Source organism: Phoenix dactylifera, chromosome 13 (genome assembly GCF_051530095.1).
Source record: "Phoenix dactylifera cultivar Ajwa chromosome 13, Ajwa_hap1_PhDact_Kaust_v1.1, whole genome shotgun sequence".
NCBI classification, from domain to species: Eukaryota; Viridiplantae; Streptophyta; class Magnoliopsida; order Arecales; family Arecaceae; genus Phoenix; species Phoenix dactylifera.
In genome coordinates, this window is record NC_143202.1 from 25888875 (window position 1) to 25914701 (window position 25827).

Sequence of the window (25827 nt, forward strand, 5' to 3'; positions counted from 1 at the left end):
CTTCTATTTGGATGAGCAAATGTATTGTGCAATATGGATAATGGATAGGCTGTGTTGGTTGTACAGGATTTGGAACGAGCCCAAAAATAAATATTAAGCTTATAATTTGAATTATTAATTAAATACAGGTTAATACTTTCTGCCACCAAAAAATGTTTGTTGCCAATGCATTCCAATACATTCTACGACCAAACTATTGGTGGGGGAAGATAGACATTCAGTGACCATATTTTTGGTAGCGGAAGACAAACATTCCACGACCAACTATTTGGTCGGCGTGGGAATTAGCGACAACAAATTTGGTCGCTGAAAAGTTGCTTTGGCAACCAAACGTTGGTCGTTGTTGGTGTACCTTAGGTGACCACACAATATTGGTCGCCAAAACCTTTCAGTGACTAGGGTTCGGCGACGAAGAGTATTCTAGTCGCGAAAAGGTTTCGGCGACCAAATATGGTTATTCGGCAACTCAAATCTTAGTCGCTGAATATGTATTTTCTTGTAGTGTGTACATCTAATTTAAGTACATATAAGATATCCCATCATCCTCGCTTTACGATTATCATCAATTATTGATTAAGTCCAGCGTGGTGCAACAAAGATCTAGCAGAACTAGATAAGAACCCAGTAAAATTAGGCAACATATGCATGCATACACATAGAGATTGATATCTATATAGATAGATAGATAGATAGGCAGACAGGTAGGTAGGTAGATAAATATGGTCTACTTTTATTAACACATGGTAGTCTGTAAAATTAGACCATATATATATATATATATATATATATTGGAAGGCATGGCCTACCTACATAGAATTTAAGATCATTCAGGTCAAACTTAATTAGCTTGGAAGTTGAAAAGAAGGCTCTTGCGTATCCCAGTCAATGGAAAGAAGGCTGCGGACAAAGCTGTCACCCAAGATGACCTTTGGACCAAGCTTAGCCACCAACACCTGATTAATGTGATTAATGTCATTAATTACTATCCTTCCTGTTTTCTTGTCTAAATACACCGAGACGGTGCATTATAAAAGGCCAACCATGCCACCAATTCCACTCACAGCAGAAGAGAGACTTCCGAAACTTGCCATAAAGCTTCTGAGTTCTCATCTTCCCTCTCTAGAACTACCTTTGCTATTAGACATGGCAATTCCGGTCATCGACTTCTCGAAGTTGGATGGCAAGGAAAGGGCCGAAACTTTGGCTAAGATCGCCAATGGATGCGAAGAGTGGGGATTCTTTCAGGTCAGTCAGTAACACTGCCGCAACCCATTTAGGCCATGAACATATTAAATGTTGTCATTTATTCTCAACGATCTTGTTGTTGCTGTTGTCAGCTGGTGAACCATGGGATTCCGGTGGAGCTTCTGGAGCGCGTGAAGAAGGTCAGCTCTGAATGCTACAAACTGAGAGCTGAAGCCTTCAAGAAATCCAACCCTGTCCAGTTGTTGAACAAATTGGAGGATAAAGAAGGCGAGAACAGTAACGTTCAGCGGTTGGACGACGTGGATTGGGAGGATGTGTTTGTTCTCCAAGACGACAATGAATGGCCATCCAACCCCCCAGAGTTCAAGTAAGATCCTACACTTCCCGGCCAGGTCAACCGAAGACATATACGGTTGCTTCATTAAAACCCTTCTCTTCCTTAACTTGCAGGGAAACCATGAAGGAATACAGGAGAGAGCTCAAGAAGCTGGCGGAGAAACTAATGGAAATAATGGATGAAAACTTGGGTTTACAGAAGGGCTGCATAAAGAATGCTTTCTCCGGCAATGGCGAACACGAGCCCTTCTTCGGGACCAAGGTGAGCCACTACCCGCCATGCCCTCGCCTAGACCTCGTTCAAGGCCTTCGTGCCCACACCGACGCCGGCGGCGTCATCCTGCTCTTCCAAGACGATCATGTAGGTGGACTCCAGATGCTTAAAGATGGCCAGTGGATCGACGTCCAGCCTGTAGCCAATGCCATCGTGATCAACACCGGAGATCAGATAGAGGTGCTCAGCAATGGGCGATACAAAAGCGTGTGGCACCGTGTGCTCGCCACCAGCAATGGCAACCGCCGCTCCATTGCGTCCTTCTACAACCCCTCCCCCAAGGCCACGATAGCTCCAGCAACCCCCGGAGAAGTGGCTCAACCTTTGTACCCCAAGTTTGTCTTCGGGGACTACATGGATGTGTATGTCAAGCAGAAGTTTCAGCCCAAGGAGCCTAGGTTTGAAGCGGTCGCAGCCATTTGAAGGCAAAACTGAAGCTAGAAATGATGAAAACGAGAAACAAGGTTACATGGATTCTTTTTTTTTTTTTAATGAAGAAGAATAAAATGAATGCAAGACGAGGACTTCCCAGGGGGTTCTTATGGTGCATTAGTGCTGGTATGATTGCACCCTAAAATAAGGTTACATAGATTTAGTTTTTGTTTCAACCAGTGTAAGTCAGAATGTTGAGACGTCCTACAATGAGTGGTCCTGTGTTGGTTAATTAATTTGCAAGAGTTGATTGTTTGTAACATGGTACTGGACGGACGGGTCATAAAATTTGGTGGTGTTGTTCAGTCAGTGTTCACTTAATTTATAGTTTGTAGGTGTTGTTGAGTCAGTGTTCACTTAATTTGTAGTTTGTACTCTTGAGATCATGGGCTAATTCAGTTGTGACTGCTGTAACTTATTTTACCATGTAATTCTTTTTACCATCAATGTGTGAGGCTATAAATAATTCTTTCTGCATTAAAGATGGACTCTTTTTACCATGTCACATTGCGTTGTCTTGTCTTTGATTGCTATCTTCATTCTTCTAGTCTGGGTACCCTAGCCTTTGGAATCTTTGGATTGCATTAACCAAGCAAGAAGACTCTAAGAGGTGTTAAATTATCATCTATCTTTCTGTAGCAAGAAATTAGGAGCGAGGAAAGTGAATCCAATCCCATTTCTTTTTTTTTTAAAAAAAAAGAGAGAGAGAAAAGAATGCAATCAAAAAGAAAGAAAGAATTTATCTCTAATGCAGAAAGAACTATTTATAGCCTCAAACTTAGATGGTAAAAGAATTATCTCCAACACAGGACCGTTCATTGTAGGACTCAGCATTCCCACTTACATAGGTTGAAACAAAAACTAAATCCATGTAACCTTGTTTCTCATGTTCATTTCTAGCTTCTGCTTTGCCTTCACATGGTTGCCACAGCTTCAAACCTTGGCTCCTTGGGCTGAAACTTTGTAACATGTGGTACTAACACACTATAGATTGGATTCTTAAATATTTTTTAATTTTGGTGATCCAATGGATACGAAGTCGCAAAGCTAAACTCGCGAGAGGGAAAAAAAAAGTCGGTGTAGGAAGTTGCAGGGCTACTCGAATTTGGAATGCATGGACTTGATCTGAGGAAACTACGCTCATTATGTCAGCGTTTCAGAACCGTTTGGAAATTAAATACTCAAAAATTAGTTGAATAAGGGAGTGTAGAGGGTAATTCCCAATGCTGCGATTCATTCTCAAATGAAGGATGAGCACAATGTCACAGTGATTGCAACACTTGGGAAAGATAAACCATCAGAACTGTCACGCCCCCGCCTCCGCGAGGCACGTGAGGCACCTAGTGCCCACGTGGGGGCCACATGAGGGGGGAACACGGGGCTCCCCTGCCAGATATTGTCCGGTTCTGGGGCTTCACGCAAACGTCCTTCACCCCTCCCCGGTTTTGTTTTCTTCCCAAAATGCGTCTGCAGGATTTGGAGACACCCGCCTCATATGCCCAGGCTCTGGAACGAGTCTTTCCGATGTGGGACTATTGGGCCTCACACCCTTCCCACCATCGGACAAGAGCCGTCCTCGGCTCTGATACCAAATGTCACGCCCCCGCCTCTGCGAGGCACGTGAGGCACCTAGTGCTCACGTGGGGGCCACATGAGGGGGGAACACGGGGCTCCCCTGCCAGATATTGTCCGGTTCTGGGGCTTCACGCAAGCGTCCTTCACCCCTCCCCGGTTTTGTTTTCCTCCCAAAACGCGTCTGCAGGATTTGGAGACACCCGCCTCATATGCCCAGGCTCTGGAACGAGTCTTTCCGATGTGGGACTATTGGGCCTCACAAGAACAACATAAATTCAGGAGATCCCAATTAAGTGACAAAAAATGTAAAGATTGAAGAATCTTCAAGCTCCAATTCTTCTTTTTGCTTTTGGTTGAGTAAGCTTAGTTATGATGCCTAAACCACATCATCACATAGCTTCAATATGTTGGGGCCTCTGGATATCTGATTTGTATCTGCATCTGTTTAAAACAGATATATATGGATATAAATTTTTGCATCCGACTAACATCGGTATTCGTATCTGTATTCGTTAAATAAAATAAATATGCATATGGATATGTTAGTATCAGATCTGTAATCCGATTTTAACCTATTTTAATTACAAATATCTGTTTTTATCCCACTTTTATATAGCATCAAAAATATAAATATTACACAAGAAAAACTAAGAAATCACATCCGAGTTGAAGAGGAGGTGGGGACGACGATCCTACCTCACATGTCGGGGATGCCGGCCGCCCACTTTTTTCTCATGTCAATTGCTTCCTAAATTTACCCCGTCCAAAAGATGGCATTGTTCAAAGTGGGGATGTGTGTGGGGAGAAACAGGAAGCGACCACACAAATCTTTCTCGTGGGCCAACAAGTTCTAGGACTTGTGCAATATTTTGAGCTTGGGGGGACCAAAACTTCTCACACCAGTTTTAACATAGCATTATTATATTAATTCTGGAGATTATATCTTGCTTCTGGACACCAGTTTTAACATAGCATTATTATAGTAATTCTAGACATTATATATATGACAGAGAAAAAAGAGCTGCACAACCGTATTTTTCCCATACTGAAGCTATCCAAACAACAAAGTACACGCCATTATAATGCAAAACTTTAGTTTTGCAACTAAATCATTTAACACTATAAAGTTATGCAAGGAAGATGTTGGGCACGTCTCTACATAGCCCACATATATAGTTTAGTTTTCGGATAACTTTGAGTGATAGGTAATTACCTATTATCTCTGGTTATATTTGAAGATAGTTTTTTTTAATGGAAGAAAACTGATGAAGTTTTGATCATCTGATAAGAATTTCTAACCTAGCCTGTTTTTGAGCCTATGACATTCTATAATTTTATGGCTTTTACGGAGGCATAGGTTAGAAGACTCATTCTTCTTAAAGTTTTCTCATGAATAGGTTCTAATCAAATACTTGAATAATTATGACTAGAGGTATGCATCACTAAAATTATCGCTGCATGAAATTATTTTACTTGAGAGTCTCTCACGTTGTGGTATCAGAGCATCCTTTTAGCCTTATTGTTTAGCATTTAGATCATAGTCGTACATTTGTGTGTTATGAATCTTGTTTTATTAAACTCCTAATAAAAGCTACTACAAGTTATATTTCTAATAATGTGCAGAATTTTCTAAACCTAAGAAAACTAGTGGAAAGTGAATAAGATATCTATTCAGAAAGCTAGATGCGTTCACATGTGAAAACAGTGGAGACTTATAGATTAGTTTTAAAAACTGATTTTCAATTAGACCTTAAAACACCTTTTATGTTCCATCATTTTCAAGAAATTTGGTTTCTACTTCAAGCTTGATTTGTATTGGATTTAAATTCAATTTAATTTTCATGGTTCAGTTGTGAATCTTTTGAAAGATAAGAAAATTGTTGGTTTTGGAATTTTAATTGATAATTTATTTAAATTTTTTTATTAGACCCCACTTATGATCAGTTTAGTCTTTTAACCCTGCATGAGAATGAAGTTGGCATTAAATATGGTATTATTAATGAATTAATGCTTCTCTAAACTTTGGCACAAGAGATTGGGATATATCTCCATAGAGAGAATTAAAAAGTTAGTAGATGATGGAGTTTGAAAGGCTCTTAACATTATAGACTTTGGTACTTGTGTAGACTGCATAAATGAAAGGTAGACCAACAAGACCATTTTGGCTGCCAAAAGAAGTAGTGAGCTTCTAGAGATCATACACACATATATCTATGGATCATTTCTTACCCCACATCTAAATGGTCAGAAATATTTTATTTTATTTATTAATGCCCATTCAAGATATATGTATCTCTATCTCTGAATTGATAAAGCAAAAGCACTTGATGCCTTTAAAATTTTGAAGCAAAGGTGGAGAAACAAAAGGAAAAAAAAATAAAAACTGTAAAATTAGACAAGGATGGAGAATATTATGAAAGTTACATAGAAAAAGGACAAGTGTCGGGTCCATTTGCAAAGTTCCTTGAAAAAAAGGATATTACTGCCCAATACTCAATGCCCGGTACAACACAACAAAATGGTGTGGCTGAAAGGAGCAGCACGCTTATGTACATAGTTAGGAGCATCATAATTAATTCAAGTTTACCTTTATATTTATCGAGTGAAGCCTTAAAAATCGTTGTGTATATGTATCTTAAACAGGATTCCATCTAGGATGCTTCTAAAACACCTTTGAAATATGGAATAGATAAAAAGCAAGTTTAAGATATTTACACACATGGGGTTGTCTAGCTGAAATGAGAGTTTATAATTCACACCTAAAAGAATCGGATGCTAGGATAATAAATAGTTTTTTATTGGCTATGTAGTTAATTCCAAGAATATAGGTTTTATCATCTCTCGCATACTCAAAGAATTGTTGAGGCTAGAAATGCAAAATTTCTTGAGGATCATGAATTTAATGGGATTAAATTTCCTTGTTGGGTGAAATTTAAGGAAATAAGGGAACCACTTATGGTACCCTGAAATACACAAGAGTTGGTAGATTTTCCAAGTAATACTCTGATTTTTATTGAATAGCAACCAATTCAACAACAATCATATCAGGAGGAGCCACCTTATGAAAGAATTAGTAATATGGAAACCACTATTCAAGATATGCATGAAACAATGGAAGTAAGGAGATCCTCAAAAATTAGAAGACTAGCAATTTCTAGTGATTATATTGTATATCTTCAAGAGTTTGGCTATGATGTTGGATCTAAAGATGATCCGAATTTATTTTCACAAACCATTAGTGGAGAAATTTCCACACTTTAGCATGATGCTATGAAGGAAGATATAGAATCCATGGCTAAAAACAAAGTCCGAGATTATATTGAATTACTAGAAAGAGCATCAGTCATTGGATATAAATAATTCAACAAGACCAAACGAGACTCATCTTGTAATATTAAACAATATAAGGCTCAACTTGTAGCTAAGAGTTTCACTTAAAAAGAAGGCATTGGTTATCATGAAACTTTCTCTCCAATTTCAAAGAAGGATTCATTTAGAATTATCATGGCAATAGTAGCTCATTTTGATTTAGAACTACATCAAATGGACGTGAAAACAATATTTTTAAATGGGGATCTTGAAGAAGAGGCATACATGTATCAACCTGAAGATTTTTATAGTGAGAAGGGTAGTTACTTAGTTTGCAAACTAAAGAATTCTATATATGGATTAAAACAGGCTTTTTGTTAATGGTATATAAAGTTTCATAACATTGTTTCTTCATATGGTTTCATAGAAAACATTGTTAATCAATGTACATACCTTAATATAGTGGGAGAAAATATATTTTCTTAGTTTTATATGTAGATGATATTTTATTTGCAAGTAATAACTTGGGCTTATTGCATGAGACCAAATAATTTCTTATCTAGAACTTTCAAATAAAGAATATGGGTGAATCCTCTTATGTCATTAGTATAGAGATTCAAAAATGTAGAGTCAAAAGAACCTTAGGACTATCTCAAAAAGCTTACATTAAAAAAGTTCTAGAAAGGTTTAAGTTAAAGGATTGCTCATCTATTGCAGGACCATTATCAAAAGGGACAAATTCAATTTGAATCAATGTCCCCAAAATATATTGGAACGAGAATAGATAAAAAACATCCCTTATAGTTTTGCAGTAGCGAGTCTCATGTATGTGCAGGTCTGCACTAGATCTGATACTAGAAATGCAATAGAAATGTTAGGTAGATACAAAAGTAACCTAGATATAGAGTATTGAAAAGCAGCCAAAAGGGTTATAAGGTACTTACAAGGAACTAAGGACTTCAAGTTTGCACACATCTGGAAGTGATTGAATAGTCAAATTCGGATTTTGCTGGATACATAGATACAAAAAAGTCTACTTCATAATACATCTTTCTTCTTGCTGAAGGTGTTATATCTTAGAGAAGCACAAATCAAACTATTATTGCATCATCCACTGTGAAGACAGAATTTATCGCATGCTATGAAGCTATATCACATGCACTATGGTTGAAGAATTTTATATCTGGACTAAAGGTTGTCGATTCTATTACTAGGCCATTGAGAATTTTCTGCGATAATTAGGCTGTAGTTTTCTTCTCTAAAAATAATGAAAATGGAAGCTAAAGTAAGCATATCGACACAAAGTATTTGGTTGTTAGAGAAAATGTTGAAAAGCAAGAAGTGGCTATTAAACACATAAATACTGAGTTCATGGTTGCTGATCCTATGACTAAAGATTTGTCGGCAAAGTTGTTAAGTGATCATGTATTTCATATAAGACCTTTTGGCTCATTTTAATTTATTGCTTATAATTCTCTGACTGTTATGTATAATTATAAACATATTTGGTTAACTAATGACATGATGTCTATTGTACACATTAAGTAATTTGTTAAATACGAGATCATGATCCATTTAGATCAATAAAGTTGGACCTTAAATGATTTATAAGAGATCATTCATAAAGTATTATGAGGTACTCAATTAGAAAGTATCATACATTGTAATTCATGGAAGGAAATGCTCGCCTAGAGAGTAAGACCATCATGATTCGTGTATAGAGAATTTCTATTTGGGCAATAGTTACATACTAGTTGATTAGTTGAGTGACAATAAAGTAATTGTGGCAATACTATTGTGTTAACTATCACTTATGAGGATTGTCTAACTACATCATGTGGGCCAAGTGAGAGAATGTTGGACACATCTCTATATAGTCTATATACATGGTTTAGTTGTTGGATAACTTTAGGTGGTAGGTAACTACTCACTATCTTTAGTTATGCCTAAAGTAGTTTTCTTGATTGAAGAAAACTAATGAGGTTTTGGTTATTTGATAAGGGTTCCTAGCCTATCTTATTTTTGAGCCTGCGATATTCCATCTGTTATATGGTTTTTACGGAGGAATAGGTTCGAAGACTCCTTCTTAATGTTTTCTTATAGATAGACTCTAATCAAATATTTAAATAATTATGGCTGGAGGTACGCATTACCAATATTATTGCTGCATGAAATTATTTTGCTTGAGATAGTTTGTCACAAGGGAAAACCACTTTTTGATCCCTTGCTTGCAGTTTTGACTTGTCGGAGAGATGCCCAATACCGTGGGCTGAATCTAGAGATTTCCTAATGATTGACTAAGTAATCTTTCATCATCATCTTAAATTTTATTTACGCATTATTATAAGAGTCATACCATCATGCTGTCATTCTCCTGATTTTTAAAATGCCAAAATATGTGATGACACCTCAAAATACAACAATTCACAACAAAGATAATAGGAAATGAGTAAGAAAAGTTGGAATTTGTTGGCAATACCGTATGCCGAGCCTTCAAGATTCATGCCCTTAGACATTGCTTCACAATTTTGCCTAAGATACAAGAATATGTATGACGCGAATGATCACAGAGAAGATTATTTGATCTCAGAGAATAGCGTGATGGATGATATGATATGCTCCAAGTATCGAAGTTCATTCAATGTATTCCCTGTTTGCCGACTCAACATGGAGTCTTCACCTATGGTTGTGAAACTAAGTACATATATACAATATCCCATCATCTTTTTTTTAATAGATAATTTTTTTTTTTAACAATGAAACTGAAACCAATTTGATTTACAACATTTCATAATCAACAACTCTCTCAAGAAAAGATTTGCGTCACTTCATATCGTGTTAAGACCCAACTGGTCCTATCCTCCCATTTGCACCCTTAGCCATCACCCTTCCACTGGGTCCTTAAATCCAGTAACCTGGATCACCTGACCAATTTGATTAATAATCATCTTAATTACTAGGTCAGAGAGCTTCACTTGTATCTGTTTCCTAGACTAAATACATTGATAAAGATTTCCCCTGATGGAAAAACTTGAGCTGTGGCCAGCCATGGCTGCACTCACCTTCGATTTTTATATCTTAGCAGATAACTGTTCTTATTGATTCAGATATACCTGAGATCAAACAAGATGTTGACATCTAATCTGTTGGACTATAAAAAGGACACCCTTGCCTCCAGTTCCAGTCAACCGCTGCAGCAGAAACACTTTCAGAGCTTGTCCTAAAGCTAAGCTCTCTCTAGAACTACATTTGCTGTTAGGTATGGCGATTCCAGTCATCGACTTCTCAAAGCTGGATGGCAAGGAAAGGGCCCAAACTATGGCTCAGATCGCCAATGGATGCGAAGAATGGGGATTCTTTCAGGTTAGCTGACAGTACTTACGAGTCCACAGGCTATGGATACTTTCTTATTATTTCTTTTTTCTTTCTCTTGTATTGTCTAATTAATGAGCTAAATGCCAACTTCCATCCATTCGATCTTGTTATCGCTTTTAGCTGGTGAACCATGGGATTCCAGTGGAGCTTCTCGAACGAGTTAAGAAGGTGAGCTCTGAATGCTACAAGCTGAGAGAAGAAGGCTTCAAGAAATCCAGCCCTGTCCAATTGTTGAACAAATTGGAGGACCAGGAAGTTGAGGAGGGTGCAATCAAGCGGTTGGATGATGTGGATTGGGAGGATGTGTTTTTCCTCCAGGATCAAAATGAATGGCCATCCAACCCCCCTGAGTTCAAGTAAGCCTTCCATTCTCTACCTTGATTAGAGGTTATGCGTGAATCATATAAGAAGAGATATATAACTATTATATTGCCACCTTCATGAGCGTATACCATGCATTTTTCTCTCTTTTTGTTATTACTCCAAAGGAAACTGGATTTTGTGTTGATTTGGTGAATCAGGTACTAAAGATTCTGCTAACCCCATTATAGCAAGACTTGACTACGTTTTACTACAAAATTTGACTTTCAGATTTTACCAACCTATTTAATCCACTAGTACGATGATAGTTTATTTATAATATCGACCACCTAATATTACTCTCAGTTTCAATGATAAATGATAATTCTTATGAAGAGATCGTGAATATTTCTTCTTGGATTTTTGTTCAGGAATTTCTAAACATAAAATCATAGGGATTAAAATACAGAAATATGAAAAGAAAGTAATGGAGGTAGATGGTACATAATCTACGTATGACTATAAATATAAGTATAATAACTCAACTGTAAGGGCCATATATTACTGCGAGCTATTCGGGAGAAAAAAGAATCATAGAAACTTGTCATATGGTTTTATCATACAGAAAATATGAATGCTTATTATCTTCCCCTTTAGATTCTGCTTATTACTGCATGCATATATAGTGGTTCTAGAATTTCACGTCAGGAAAACAAAAAAAAAAAAAACAAGTAAAACTATGCAGTTTTGCTAAATGATAAAATTGTCCTACAAATGCAGAGTGTCTACATAATATGCTAGCTAAACTTGCTCAAAAAACATAGTCTTTCTCTTTAACAACTCCTACATGGGGATGATGTTCTTTTTTTTCTGTTCACACTTTCAGGGAAACCATGAAGGAATACAGGAGAGAGCTCAAAAAGCTAGCTGAAAAGGTGATGGAAGTAATGGATGAGAACTTGAGCTTGGAGAAGGGCCACATAAAGAGTTTGTTCTCTGGCAATGGCGTGCATGAGCCCTTCTTTGGGACCAAGGTGAGCCACTACCCACCATGCCCACGCTTGGACCTTGTGAATGGCCTCCGTGCTCACACCGACGCCGGTGGTGTCATCCTCCTCTTCCAAGACGATCAAGTTGGCGGCCTCCAGATCCTTAAAGATGGCGAGTGGATTGACGTTCAGCCTATTGCCAATGCCATTGTGATCAACACCGGAGATCAGATAGAGGTGCTCAGCAATGGGCGATACAAGAGCGTGTGGCACCGCGTGCTCGCCACCAGCAATGGTAACCGCCGCTCCATTGCCTCCTTCTATAATCCTTCCCTCAAGGCCTCCATAGCTCCAGCAGCCACCAAAGAAGAGGCTGATGCTTTGTATCCTAAGTTTGTTTTTGGGGATTACATGGATGTGTATGTCAAGCAGAAGTTCCTTCCCAAGGAGCCAAGGTTTGAAGCAGTAGCAGCTATGTGAAGGAAGAGACGAAGATAGAAGTGAATAAGAGTGTGACCTCCTAGCTTTTCTGATAAGGGATAAAGTCATATGAGTAGTTTGTTCAGCCTATGCAAGGGTGGAAGTTGCGTCGTGTAGTTTGGGTGTGTTGTTTGCTAGAGATGCTTGCCTGCATCAGGCAATAGCACATATGGTATATTGAGTGTGCCGTTGAGTCAGTGCTTGTAGTGTCTATTGAATACAAAACTGAAAGTTTGTGGTGTCGAGTGAGTTCCTTAATTCTGTTGTCTACTAGAATATATTTGTCTCGTCTTTGATTGTTCATCTCTCAATATATATGGATGCTTGAATTTGGACTCGATTGGTTTGGAATATTTGGAATGCGCCTGGATTTGGCGATTGGGCCTCCTCCCGAGGGTTGCGTTGTTCCTCTGGAAGATGATTTGGGACCGGCTCCCTGCGAGAGCTGTACTTGGTGGACGAGGAGTGAGGATCCCATTGGAGTGTGGGCTGTGTGGTGCGGTCGAGATGGTAGACCATGTCCTGTTTCGGTGCACATGGGCGAGAGATACTTGGCGCCTGGCAGGAGTCCCACAGTTGGTTTGGAGCTGTAGGGACCAGTTCTTACAGTCCATGCGTCCAGGCTCGGAGTCCCCGACGCTTAGTCAGGTGTTGGTTCGAGCGAGCTGTACCGCCTACCAGATCTGGTTGGCCAGGAACGCTCGTACATTCGGCGAACGACATATGTCGCCAAGATTTGTGGTCGAGAGTGCTCGCTGTCAGGCAGCAGAGCTGTGTCACATCACCCCCGTTGGAGGGACCTTAACAGCTCGGGACATCTGGAGCTCCCACTCTGCTTCGGCAGCTTTCCGCACGGTGTTTTTCACCTGGAAGCCCCCACCTCCGAGTTTCCTCAAGGTCAACTTTGATGGGTCAGTCTTGGATGGTGGCACTAGGGGAGGCGCGGGTTTCGTTATTCGGGACCCGTCTGCTAGGGTTGTGGCTGCTGGGAGTAGTCAGCTATTTGACACCTCGGTACCGAGTGCGGAGCTGAGAGCTGCCTAGGCGGGCTTTTGTCATGCCCGGTGTGTGTTACAGGCCAGATCTATCATCCTGGAGGGTGATTCTGCTACCGTTATCAGTTGGATCCAGGGGGGACCTAGGGGTGACGGTAGCGACCATCCTTTACTCCGGGATATTTGGGCTATGGTGAGGGATAGAGGGGCCTTTCAGGCCAAGCATATTTACCGTGAAGCCAATGGTGCGGCGGATTGGGTTGCTGCGTATGTAGCTAGTCCTTCCGGAGGCACTTTGTGGACTGTAGATGAGGAGCTGCCTTTGGTACTCCGATGTATCCTATTTTTTGACTTTATTGGGTGTATCCATACCCGTCAGGTATGATCCACCCGTATTAGCAAAAAAAAAAAGTACAAAAAATGGATCCGATTCGAATCCGAATCCGACTCAGATCCGACTCGGATTCGACCCGACCTAATACGATCTTCAACCGGGTCGAATCTAGGTCCAAAATTAAAACTCGAACAAAAAATCGGATTGGATTAGATCGGAGTCACTCTGGACTCTACTCAATCTGATTTATTTACACTCCTAGTTAAACAGGACGTAGGGACGACGATCCTACCTCACAGACGGACCACGTGGACATGTCGAGGATGTCAGCCATCCACTTTTTTCTCATGTCAATTGCTTCCAAAATTCACCCCGTCCAAAAGATGGCATTGTTCAAAATGGGGATGTGCGTGGGGAGAAACAGGAAGTGACCACACAAATCTTTCTCGTGGGCCATCAAATTCTAGGACTTGTACAATATTTTGAGCTTGGGAGGACCAAAACTTCTCACACCAGTTTTAACATAGTATTTTATAGTAATTCTGGACATTTTATCTTGGTTGAAATGGCTATTTGTCGCTGTCCAAGAAATCCTTAAATTAGTCATATGATAGAGAAAAAAGAGCTGCACAACCGTATTTTTCTCATGTTGAAACTATCCAGACAACAAAGTACACGCCATTATAATGCAAAACTTTAGTTTTGCAACTAAATCATTAACACTATAAACTTATGCAAGAAAATAGCAATAGAATCAGTGGAAGGGATGCTGAGCACGTCTCTATATAGCCCACATGTATCAGATAACTTTGAGTGATCGATAATTACCTACTATCTCTAGTTATGCTTATAGATAGTTTTTTTAATAAAAAAACTGGCGAGGTTTTAATCGTCTGATAAGAATTTCTTGCCTAGTCTATTTTTGAGCCTATGATATTCTATCAATTTTTTTGGCTTTTAGAGAAGCATAGGTTAGAAAGCTCCTTCTTAAAATTTTATTGTGGATATGTTTTAATTTAATACTTGAACAATTATGGCTGGAGATATGCACCACCAATATTGTCGCTGCATAAAATTATTTTACTTAAGATAGTTTTCATGTTGTGGTATCAGAGCATTCTTTTAACCTTATTGCGTGTTTAGTACTTGGATGATAGTCGTTTGTGATATTAACATCACATGGATAAGTTTTATATACCATATTTGTATGTTTATTCTTGCATAATAGAGATTTTACAAACAATGTTGAGGGATATCCTTCGAGTATGATTTTTGTTTTGGTTATATTAAAAGAAAAAAAATGGATAATGAACGATGGGGAGCCACCAATAATCTATCGTGTCCGCCCATCGATCTACCAGTCGGAGACTCATGGCTGGTTGCTTCGTATCTATTGATTATTTGAAATAATCAAATAAAAGTCTTTAGCCTACCTAATGCATGGCAATTATTCTTCATCAACTACAATTATCCATATTTTATATATATATATATATATATGTAAGTATGTATGAGGCGATAATTTAATAACAAATCATGATTAACATAAGATAATTTTCTAGTTTTACCATACTAGCATTTTGGATATGATAGCGTCCAAAAACTTACACTTTGTAAAAAGCCAAAAAAAAAAAAAAGGAAAGGGCGGACGGGCCGGCCCGAAAAGACCGGGCCCATCCCCCTTATTACGATCGTGGAAGAAGAGTGAAGGGGGGTGGCGGTGCTAGGGTCGATCGCCGGAGGAGATCCAGCGCCGGAGCCGAGAACCGGCCGGCCGTAGAGGAAGCCGGAAAGCTTCCTCCCTTCAAGAAGATCCCCACAAATCGGTGAAGAGATCTTGGACCTGTGCGTGAAAATCCGAGTTTTCTCTCCGATTTCGTCGCCGGAAAGGCCGCCGGAGCACCCCCACCGGACCGAGGTAAGCATGATCCTTTGTGTTTTATTTCCTGGATTTGGGGCGGCATGGGTGAAGATTTGGCCGGTGAGATCGTCAGAGAAGGATCCGAAACAGGGGTACCCTATTTTGGCTTCTCTTTTTGGATCTTGCCGCCGGCCGCCGGGTTGGCTGGGATTCATGGCGGTGGGGTTGGTCGGGGTATGCGATGGCCGGAGTTGGGTTCTAGGGCTTTGGTTGAAGATGGGAGATGGTGGATCCGGGGCCTTCTTCCTCATGATCCCGTCCTCTCCTCCTCTTTCCCCCGTCGGTTGGCCACCGGTGACGACGACGGCGGCAGCGTGGGCCACCGTGGCTGCCGTCGGGTGGGGGGGAAGCCGAGCCACCATCACGGTGGCCTTTCCGTGGAAGAAATGGAGGAAGGGGGAGGGGACAGTGTCGGTTTTGGGGAAAGAAGAAGAAGAAGGAGAACTTTTTCTTCTCTCCCTCTCTTGGTCGGCCACCATCGCCGGTGACAGCAACAGCAGCGGCCGGCGATGGTCCGACCAATGGTGGCTGAGGGTTGGGCAGGTGGCGACTTCTGCCTTTGGGCCTAGAAATGGGGAAGGGGAGATGTACTCCCATCCGTGAAGAGAGAAGGGTCTTCTTCCCTTCTCTCTCATTCACCCTCCTTTTGTTCTTTTCACCGAGACCACAATCGCCGGCATGGCGGCGGCCATGGTTGGCAACAGCACAGGCCAGTGGTACAAGGTGGGGAGTCGGGCCTCCCCGACTGCCCCTAAATCTGGAGGGGTTGAGATGATTGGGGACCTGGTAATGGACCCCAAAGTATATGTAAGTTATGGTTCAGAATATTTTAATATTAAATAATTTAGTTCGTGATTTATAATTGATGTTGTAGGGGAAGAGTCAGGGGTGCGAGGAGATTTTGATCAGGGGACTCAGCACCCCAGCGCGTAGGTTGTGATTTGGATCTGTGTTTGAGTCAGTCTGCAATTCCTGTAAGAATCCCTACATCTGAGCACTTTTATTTATGCATATATTGGATTTATCGTTGGATATATTTTATCAATATGTTGATATTAATTTTATAAGCTTGTATGACACATATGAGGTGTGCATTTTGTTTATTATGAAGTATTGGAATAATTAAATTGGGAAGAATTATCATATTTTTGAGAATATGTGAAAATATGTGATGAGTGTAAAATGTGGTTAAAACATGTAAACTAGACATGTAAAATGGGTTGGACTAACCTTGTCATGAGATAGCCTCTACGAGCTTATGCGTAGGATAGCTGCCACGAGCTTATGCGTGGGATAGCTAGCCTCTACGAGCTTATGCGTAGGATAGCCTCCACGGGCTTACGCGTGGGATAGCCTCTACGAGCTTATGCGTAGGATAGCCTCCACGGGCTTACGCGTGAGATAGCTGCCACGAGCTTATGCGTGGGATTTGTGCAGTCTTGGACTGGGTCATGAACTTGGTTAGTCCAAAGCCAGAAGTGAAAAATCAGAAAACTTGGGAATCAGAGTAATACGGGAATTGATCACATAATGTGAAAAAGGATTTATGAATATGAAATGGTTATATATATTTGTTGTTTGTTGAGCCTTTGAAATGATGAAATGACATTTATTTTGATGCTTTGATTATTTTATTATTATTATTGTGTGTGGCTGTTGGGATTCTTACTGGGCTGGAAAAGCTCATACTACACTTACATTTTTTTCAGAGGCACTGGATTCGTAGGATCTGTCGGGTGGGACAAGAAGTGAGATCGATATGGAGTCAAACTGCTAGATAGATAGAAGCAGCTTATCTTTTATTGATGAACATTTGAAAATCTTGTAATTGAACCGATTGTTTATTTGGACATGTCGGATTTGTCAATTTGAATTAATTAATTAGTTGTGGATTTATTGAATTGTTGTTTATCTTATGCCTTGCATGATCTTTAGGGCACTGCTCTAGGGCTCATGAGGCCGGTTACGTGCCGGACCTGGGTGATGGGTTTGGGGCTTGACAGATTTGGTATCATAGCTTAAGGTTTAGGAATTCTAGGGTTTAGGCTCGAGTAAGCCTGAGTGGGGAAAATCACTAAACACGTAAGATATTAAAATGGTGTGATTAGCATATGAAGGATGCAAAATTTCCTCAATCTTATAATCTTGATGCTGGAAAAAATTGTGTAGGTGGATATGGTACGAGGGCGTGCCCGAAAGCCGACTTAATTTGCAGATGGCTCCACGGCTTGGGCACCCTCTGTACAGCAGGAAGGTACATCAGCCACGCCGACTCGGGATGTGCCACGGCAGGAGCACACTATTGACCCTACTGGCAGTACTCCAGAGATGGGAGCTCCGGAGATTGGGACATCCGAAGGACCAAGTATTCAGCTTGAGGAGACGATAAGTGCTTCACAGTTGATGCAAATGATGGTGCAACAGCAAGCTGCTGCCAGAGCAGACATGATGAGGATGGTAGAGGTGCAGCAACAGTTCTTGCAGCAACAGTTGCTGCAACAGCAAGCAATGTATCAACAACAACAGCAGCAGCAAGCAATGTATCAACAACAGCAGTTCCAAGGTACTACAGCTCAGCCGGAGCACCAAGTCAGTCTGTTGGATTTTCAGAGGTATGCACCCCCAGCATTTAAAGGTACGGCTGACCCGATGGAGGCTGAGAGCTGGCTGAAACAGATTGAGAAAGTCTTTCAAGCTCTAAGGTGCCCTGATGAGGAGAAAGTCCTTTTTGCCACCTTTATGTTACAAGGTGAGGCAGCTGACTGGTGGAAAATGGAGAAAGGGAAGCTTGGTCCGGGTGATGCCCCCTTCATTTGGGAGGAATTTAAAAAGGTTTTCCATGAGAAATATTTTCCCCAAGGTATCCGATTCCAGAAATATAGGGAGTTTGACCGACTGGAGTAGGGTGATATGACAGTTGCTCAGTATGCAGCAAAGTTTGAAGAGATATTCCGATATGCTCCAACCTTGATATCAGAGGATAGTGACCGAGCAAGAAAATTTGAAAATGGACTCAGGGGACGGATTCAACAACAAGTCGCTGCTTTTGAACTGTCTAGGTATAAAGATGTGGTTAACAAAGCCCTGGTGATAGAAAAAGGGTTTGACAATGCCCAGGCTGCCAGAGAAAAGAATATGAAGAAAAGGTTTCGATCTACTGATTCTCCGAGCCAAAATAGTAGACCCTTCAAGTCAAAGGATCAGAGACCGAATCAAGTTGTCACCAGAGACAGAGGTCAAGCCCGAGGTGCCATTAGATGCTACAGATGTGGAGGACCTCATCTTAAGCGAGGTTGCACTTGGATTGGAGGGACATATTTTTTTTGTGGTCAAGAAGGGCATAAGGTTGTTGTATGTCCTAGTGGAAAAGAACCGCAGAGGCGACAGGCACCTCAGTCTTCTCAGAGAGCCCCTATAAACCGAGCACCTCAGGAAGGACAGCAGCAAGAGGGAGGGCAGCAGAGGCCTAGGACCCAGGGGCGGGTCTATGCACTCACAGAGCAGGATGCCAAGGCCTCTAATTAAGTGGTGATAGGTAATAAATCCATCCCTAATATTTTCTTTTGTTGGCATATCATAAATTTGGTTAGGTTATATATGTTGTGCATGTATGGATAAAGATTGTGATTAGGTGCCTTGTGACTATGTACAGGAATGATTAGGTTAATGTCATATGATGCAAATGTTTTATTTGACTTTGGTGCTACCCACTCATTCATATCGGCCAATTTTGTTAGAAAGAATATTGAAATATCACTGGTGCCATTAGAATTTGATCTTTGTGTCTCAACGCCAAGTGAAGATGTTATATTAGTTAATTCAGTTTGCAAGAACTGTATTTTGGGCGTTGAGGACAGGGAAATGAATGCAGACTTGTTGGTCTTAGAGATGAATGACTTTGATTTGATTCTTGGAATGGACTGGTTGGCAGCATACCATGCTACTGTTGATTGTTTTGAGAAAACGATCAAGTTTCAGATCCCTGGTCAGCCAGTGTTTGGGTTGGTGGGTAGCAAGTCACCTCATCAAATGAAATTAATCTCAGCTCTACAGGCTAAGAAGCTTCTTGCAAAAGGTTGTGAAGGATTCTTAGCTGCTGTGTTGGACACACAGAAAGAGGAGCCCAAGTTAGAGGATATTCCGGTGGTGACAGAGTTTCCAGATGTGTTTTCAGATGAATTGCCAGAATTACCCCCTGATAGGGAGATTGAGTTCTCCATCGACTTAATTTCTAGCATTGGTCCAATATCAAAAGCTCCATATCGAATGGCTCTAGCTAAATTGAAAGAGCTAAAGGAACAACTACAGGAGTTACTGGATAAAGGTTTTATCAGGCCTAGTGTTTCTCCTTGGGGCGCTCCTGTATTATTTGTGAAAAAGAAAGACGGTAGCCTCTGACTCTGTATAGACTACCGGGAACTAACTAGGGTGACAGTACGGAATAAATACCCACTACCAAGGATTGATGATTTGTTTGATCAGCTGCAAGGGGCTCAGGTTTTCTCAAAAAATGATCTTCGTTCTGGTTACCACCAATTGAAAATAAAGGCAGAGGATGTACCCAAGACAGCTTTCAGGACCAGATACGGGCATTATGAATTTTTGGTCATGCCTTTTGGTTTGACAAATGCACCGGCTGCCTTTATGGATCTTATGAATCGCATATATTTAAACCTTATCTGGATCAATTTGTAGTAGTGTTCATTGATGATATTTTGGTGTATTCAAAGAGCCCACAGGAACATGAAGAACATCTAAGGGTTGTATTACAAATTCTTAGAGAAAATAAGTTGTATGCTAAGCTATCAAAGTGTGAATTCTGGTTGGATAGCATTTCTTTTCTTGGGCTTGTGATCTCCAAAGAAGGTGTCTCTGTTGATCCAATGAAAGTGGAGGCGGTAGTTGGGTGGTGTAGACCTATCAATGTAACTGAAGTGCGCAGCTTCTTAGGATTGGCCGGATATTACAGAAGATTTGTTGAGGGGTTCTCCCGTATTGCCATGCCTCTAAGTCGCTTGACTCAGAAGCAAGTAAAGTTTGAATGGACAGATGACTGTGAACAGAGTTTTCAAGAGCTGAAAAAGCGTCTGGTGACAGCCCCAGTGCTAGCTATTCCATCTGGAACAGAAGGCTTCACCATCTACAGTAATGCATCTCGTAAAGGACTTGGGTGTGTTCTGATGCAGAATGGGAAGGTAATAGCTTATGCCTCTAGACAGTTAAAGTCATATGAACAGAATTATCCTACACATGATTTGGAGTTGGCAGCGGTAGTTTTTGCTCTGAAGATATGGAGGCATTACTTGTATGGAGAACACTGTAAGGTTTTCACAGATCATAAGAGTTTGAAGTATATCTTCACACAGAAGGAGCTGAATTTGAGGCAAAGAAGATGGCTAGAACTACTGAAGGATTATGACCTGCTATCAGTTACCATCCGGGGAAAGCAAATGTAGTGGCTGATGTTTTGAGCAGAAAATTCTTAAGTGGGCTGGCAGCATTAATCACTACACAGAAGCATATTTTATTAGATTTGGAGAGATCAGGGATTGAGATACGGCTACATGATCCTAAGTTACATTTGGCTACCCTCACAGTGCAGCCTACTCTAATTGAAAAGATCAAGATGTCTCATAGAGAGGATCCAGAGTTACAGAAGATCAGAGAAACAGTAGAGTCAGGTGTGCAGTCAGAATTCCGAGTGCATGAAGATGGCTCTTTAAGATTCGGGAACATGGTATGTGTGCCAAAAGTACTAGAAATGAAGAAAGAGATTCTTGATGAGGCCCATAACTCAGCTTATACAGTGCACCCAGGAGGTACTAAAATGTACCGAGACTTGAAGAAAAATTTTTGGTGGAGTGGCATGAAGCGAGATATAGCTCAGTATGTTGTACAGTGCTTAGTGTGTCAGCAAGTGAAAGCTGAGCATCAGAGGCCTGCTGGACCATTACAGTCTCTTCTTATTCCTCAGTGGAAGTGGGAGCATATCACCATGGATTTTGTGACTGCCTTGCCTAAGACCCCTCGGGGTAATGATGCAGTTTGGGTGATTGTTGACCGACTGACCAAGTCAGCACATTTCTTGCCGTTTAGAGTTGGCTTTCCTCTGGAGAAATTGGCAAGTTTGTACATAGAGCAAATTGTGAGGCTGCACGGGATTCCAGTTTTAATTGTGTCGGACATAGATACTAGATTTGTGTCACAGTTTTGGAAGAGCCTTCATAAAGCTCTTGGTACAAGACTGGACTTCAGTACAGCTTTTCATCCACAAATTGAAGGACAGTCGGAGCGCACTATTCAGATCTTGGAGGATATGTTAAAGGCTTGTGTCATGGATTTGGGTGGTGCATGGGATAGTCATTTGTCGCTGGTTGAGTTTGCCTACAACAACAGTTATCAGGCCAGCATTCAGATTGCTCCTTTTGAGGCATTGTATGGCAGGAAATGCCGATCTCCAATTTGTTGGGATGATGTGGGAGAAAGAAAAGTATTGGGTCCAGAGATAGTACAACAAACTGTGGATAAGATACAGGTGATCAGAGAACGGCTCCTTATAGCTCAGAGTAGACAAAAGAGTTATGCTGACAATAGGAGAAGAGAACTAGAGTTCCAGATTGGTGATCATGTTTTCTTGAAAATATCTCCTACTAAAGGTGTGATGAGGTTCGGGATTCGTGGCAAATTGAGCCCTAGATATGTTGGTCCGTTCGAGATCCTGGACAGAGTTGGAGAAGTGGCATATCGTTTGGCTCTACCACTAGTTTTATCAAGTGTGCATAATGTATTTCATGTTTCAATGCTAAGGAAATATATTCCGGACCCGAACCATGTGGTAGATTTTGAGCCTATAAGTCTGCAGAAGGATCTAACTTATGAAGAGTACCCGGTACGGATTGTGGATAGAAAGGATCAAGTATTGCGAAGTCGGACCATTCCTTATGTAAAGATGCAATGGAGCAACCACTCCGAAAGAGAGGCCACTTGGGAGCTCGAAGAAAAAATAAAAGCCAAACACCCTCAGCTCTTTGGTATTCCAGGTACGTTAATTTCGCGGACGAAATTTTTTTTAGGAGGGGGAATGTAAAAACCCAAAAAAGAAGGAAAGGGTGGACGGGCCGGCCCGAAAAGACCGGGCCCATCCCCCTTATTACGATCGTGCCCTGGGCACGATCTTGGAAGAAGAAGGGTGAAGGGGGGTGGCGGCGCAAGGGTTGATCGCCGGAGGAGATCCAGCGCCGGAGCCGAGAACCGGCCGGCCGTGGAGGAAGCCGGAAAACTTTTCCTCCCTTCAAGAAGATCCCCACAAATCGGTGAAGCGATCTTGGACCCGTGCGTGAAAATTCGAGTTTTCTCTCCGATTTCGTCGCCGGAAAGGCCGCCGGAGCACCCCCACCGGACCGAGGTAAGCATGGTCCTTTGTGTTTTATTTCATGGATTTGGGGCGGCATGGGTGAAGATTTGGCCGGTGAGATCGTCAGAGAAGGATCCGAAACATGGGTACCCTGTTTTGGCTTCTCTTTTTGGATCTTGCCGCCGGCCGCCGGCCGCCGGGTTGGCTGGGATTCATGGCGGTGGGGTTGGTCGGGGTATGCGATGGCCGGAGTTGGGTTCTAGGGCTTTAGTTGGAGATGGGAGATGGCGGATCCGAGGCCTTCTTCCTCGTGATCCCGTCCTCTCCTCCTCTTTCCCCCGTCGGTTGGCCACCGGTGACGACGACGGCGGCGGCGTGGGCCACCGTGACTGCCGTCGGGTGGGGGGGGAAGCCGAGCCACCATCACGGTGGCCTTTCTGTGGAAGAAATGGAGGAAGGGGGAGGGGACAGTGTCGGTTTTGGGGGAAGAAGAAGAAGAAGGAGAACTTTTTCTTCTCTCCCTCTCTTGGTCGGCCACCATCGCCGGTGACAGCAACAGTAGCGGCCGGCGACGGTCCGACCAGTGGTGGCTGAGGGTTGGGCAGGTGGCGACTGCTGCCCTTGGGCCAAGAAATGGGGAAGGGGAGATGTACTCCCATCCGTGAAGAGAGAAGGGTCTTCTTCCCTTCTCTCTCATTCACCCTCCTTTTGTTCTTTTCACCGAGACCACAATCGCCGGCATGGCGGCGGCCATGGTTGGCAACAGCACAGGCCAGTGGTACAAGGTGGGGAGTCGGGCCTCCCCGACTGCCCCTAAATCTGGAGGGGTTGAGATAATTGGGGACCTGGTAATGGGCCCCAAAGTATATGTAAGTTATGGTTCAGAATATTTTAATATTAAATTATTTAGTTCGTGATTTATAATTGATGTTGTAGGGAAAGAGTCAGCGGTGCCAGGAGATTTTGATCAGGAAACTCAGCACCCCAGCGCGTAGGTTGTGATTTAGATCTGTGTTTGAGTCAGTCTGCAATTCCTGTAAGAATCCCTATATCTGAGCACTTTTATTTATGCATATATTGGATTTATCGTTGGATATATTTTATCAATATGTTGATATTAATTTTATGAGCTTGTATGACACATATGAGGTGTGCATTTTGTTTATTATGAAATATTGGAATAATTAAATTGGGAAGAATTATCATATTTTTGAGAATATGTGAAAATATGTGATGAGTGTGAAATATGGTTAAAACATATAAACTAGACATGTAAAATGGGTTGGACTAACCTTGTCATGAGATAGCCTCTACGAGCTTATGCGTAGGATAGCCGCCACGAGCTTATGCGTGGGATAGCCTCTACGAGCTTATGCGTAGGATAGCCTCCACGGGCTTACGCGTGGGATAGCCTCTACGAGCTTATGCGTCGGATAGCCTCCACAGGCCTACGCGTGAGATAGCTGCCACGAGCTTATGCGTGGGATTTGTGCAGTCTTGGATTGGGTCATGAACTTGGTTAGTCCAAAGCCAGAAGTGAAAAATCTGAAAACTTGGGAATCAGAGTAATACGGAAATTGATCACATAATGTGAAAAAGGATTTATGAATATGAAATGGTTATATATATTTGTTGTTTGTTGAGCCTTTGAAATGATGAAATGACATTTATTTTGATGCTTTGATTATTTATTATTATTATTGTGTGTGGCTGTTGGGATTCTTACTGGGCTGGAAAAGCTCATACTACACTTACATTTTTTTCAGAGGCACTGGATTCGTAGGATCTGTCAGGTGGGACAAGAAGTGAGATCGATCTGGAGTCAGATTGCTAGATAGATAGAAGCAGCTTATCTTTTATTGATGAACATTTGAAAATCTTGTAATTGAACCGATTGTTTATTTGGACATGTCGAATTTGTCAATTTGAATTAATTTATTAGTTGTGGATTTATTGAATTATTGTTTATCTTAGGCCTTGCATGATCTTTAGGGCACTGCTCTAGGGCTCATGCGGCCGGTCACGTGCCGGACCCGGATGATGGGTTTGAGGCGTGACTCACTTCACGAAGAAAGAAGTTAGCGTGAACAAAACAAGCATAATGAAACCATGTCAGCCCAAGGGTGGAAAGCTTATCGACGCCTGGCAAGCTTCCTCAAAGTACAGCGGTCCACGTGTAGAGGAGCGGGCAAGCGGTAGAAAAGTTTGACTGGGACCTTGTTACCATCCCTTGAGACCGGAAAAGGTTTATTCCAATTCCAATTTTGCCTCAGAGCATGTGTGACGTCAGAAATGATCCCTCAGAAAATTTCATGATCTCAGAATATGATGTGATCAAAGATATTAAAAAGTCCCACCAAACATGTACATCTAATTTAAGTACATATAAGATATCCCATCATCCTCGCTTTACGATTATCATCAATTATTGATTAAGTCCAGCATGGTGCAACAAAGATCTAGCAGATAAGAACCCAGTAAAATTAGGCAACATATGCATGCATACACATAGAGATTGATATCTATATAGATAGATAGATAGATAGGCAGACAGGTAGGTAGGTAGATAAATATGGTCTAATTTTATTAACACATGGTAGTCTGTAAAATTAGACCATATATATATATATATATATATATATATATATATATATATATATATATATATATATATATATATATATATATATATATATATATATTGGAAGGCATGGCCTACCTACATAGAATTTAAGATCATTCAGGTCAAACTTAATTAGCTTGGAAGTTGAAAAGAAGGCTCTTGCGTATCCCAGTCAATGGAAAGAAGGCTGCGGACAAAGCTGTCACCCAAGATGACCTTTGGACCAAGCTTAGCCACCAACACCTGATTAATGTGATTAATGTCATTAATTACTATCCTTCCTGTTTTCTTGTCTAAATACACCGAGACGGTGCATTATAAAAG

At 41.3% G+C, this 25827-nt stretch overlaps 3 protein-coding genes across 3 annotated transcripts; all 3 read left to right on the plus strand.

Annotated features, from left to right (window-relative positions):
• Nucleotides 1–1033: 1033 nt before the first annotated feature.
• On the plus strand, nucleotides 1034–2728 carry LOC149751480 (1-aminocyclopropane-1-carboxylate oxidase-like). Its single transcript, XM_089926978.1, has 3 exons — nucleotides 1034–1245; nucleotides 1338–1573; nucleotides 1657–2728. The coding sequence occupies exons 1-3, from the start codon at nucleotides 1042–1044 to the stop codon at nucleotides 2237–2239; spliced, it is 1023 nt and encodes a 340-aa protein (XP_089783104.1). The 5' UTR covers nucleotides 1034–1041; the 3' UTR covers nucleotides 2240–2728.
• Nucleotides 2729–10312: 7584 nt separating this feature from the next.
• On the plus strand, nucleotides 10313–12605 carry LOC120112250 (1-aminocyclopropane-1-carboxylate oxidase-like). The gene is made up of 3 exons (XM_039131119.3): nucleotides 10313–10495; nucleotides 10628–10863; nucleotides 11694–12605. Exons 1-3 carry the CDS (start codon nucleotides 10394–10396, stop codon nucleotides 12274–12276), a joined length of 921 nt encoding a protein of 306 aa, XP_038987047.2. The 5' UTR covers nucleotides 10313–10393; the 3' UTR covers nucleotides 12277–12605.
• A 5831-nt stretch (nucleotides 12606–18436) lies between these two features.
• On the plus strand, nucleotides 18437–19737 carry LOC149751481 (uncharacterized). Its single transcript, XM_089926908.1, has 3 exons — nucleotides 18437–18761; nucleotides 19179–19669; nucleotides 19729–19737. The coding sequence occupies exons 1-3, from the start codon at nucleotides 18437–18439 to the stop codon at nucleotides 19735–19737; spliced, it is 825 nt and encodes a 274-aa protein (XP_089783034.1).
• The last annotated feature ends 6090 nt before the right edge of the window (nucleotides 19738–25827 follow it).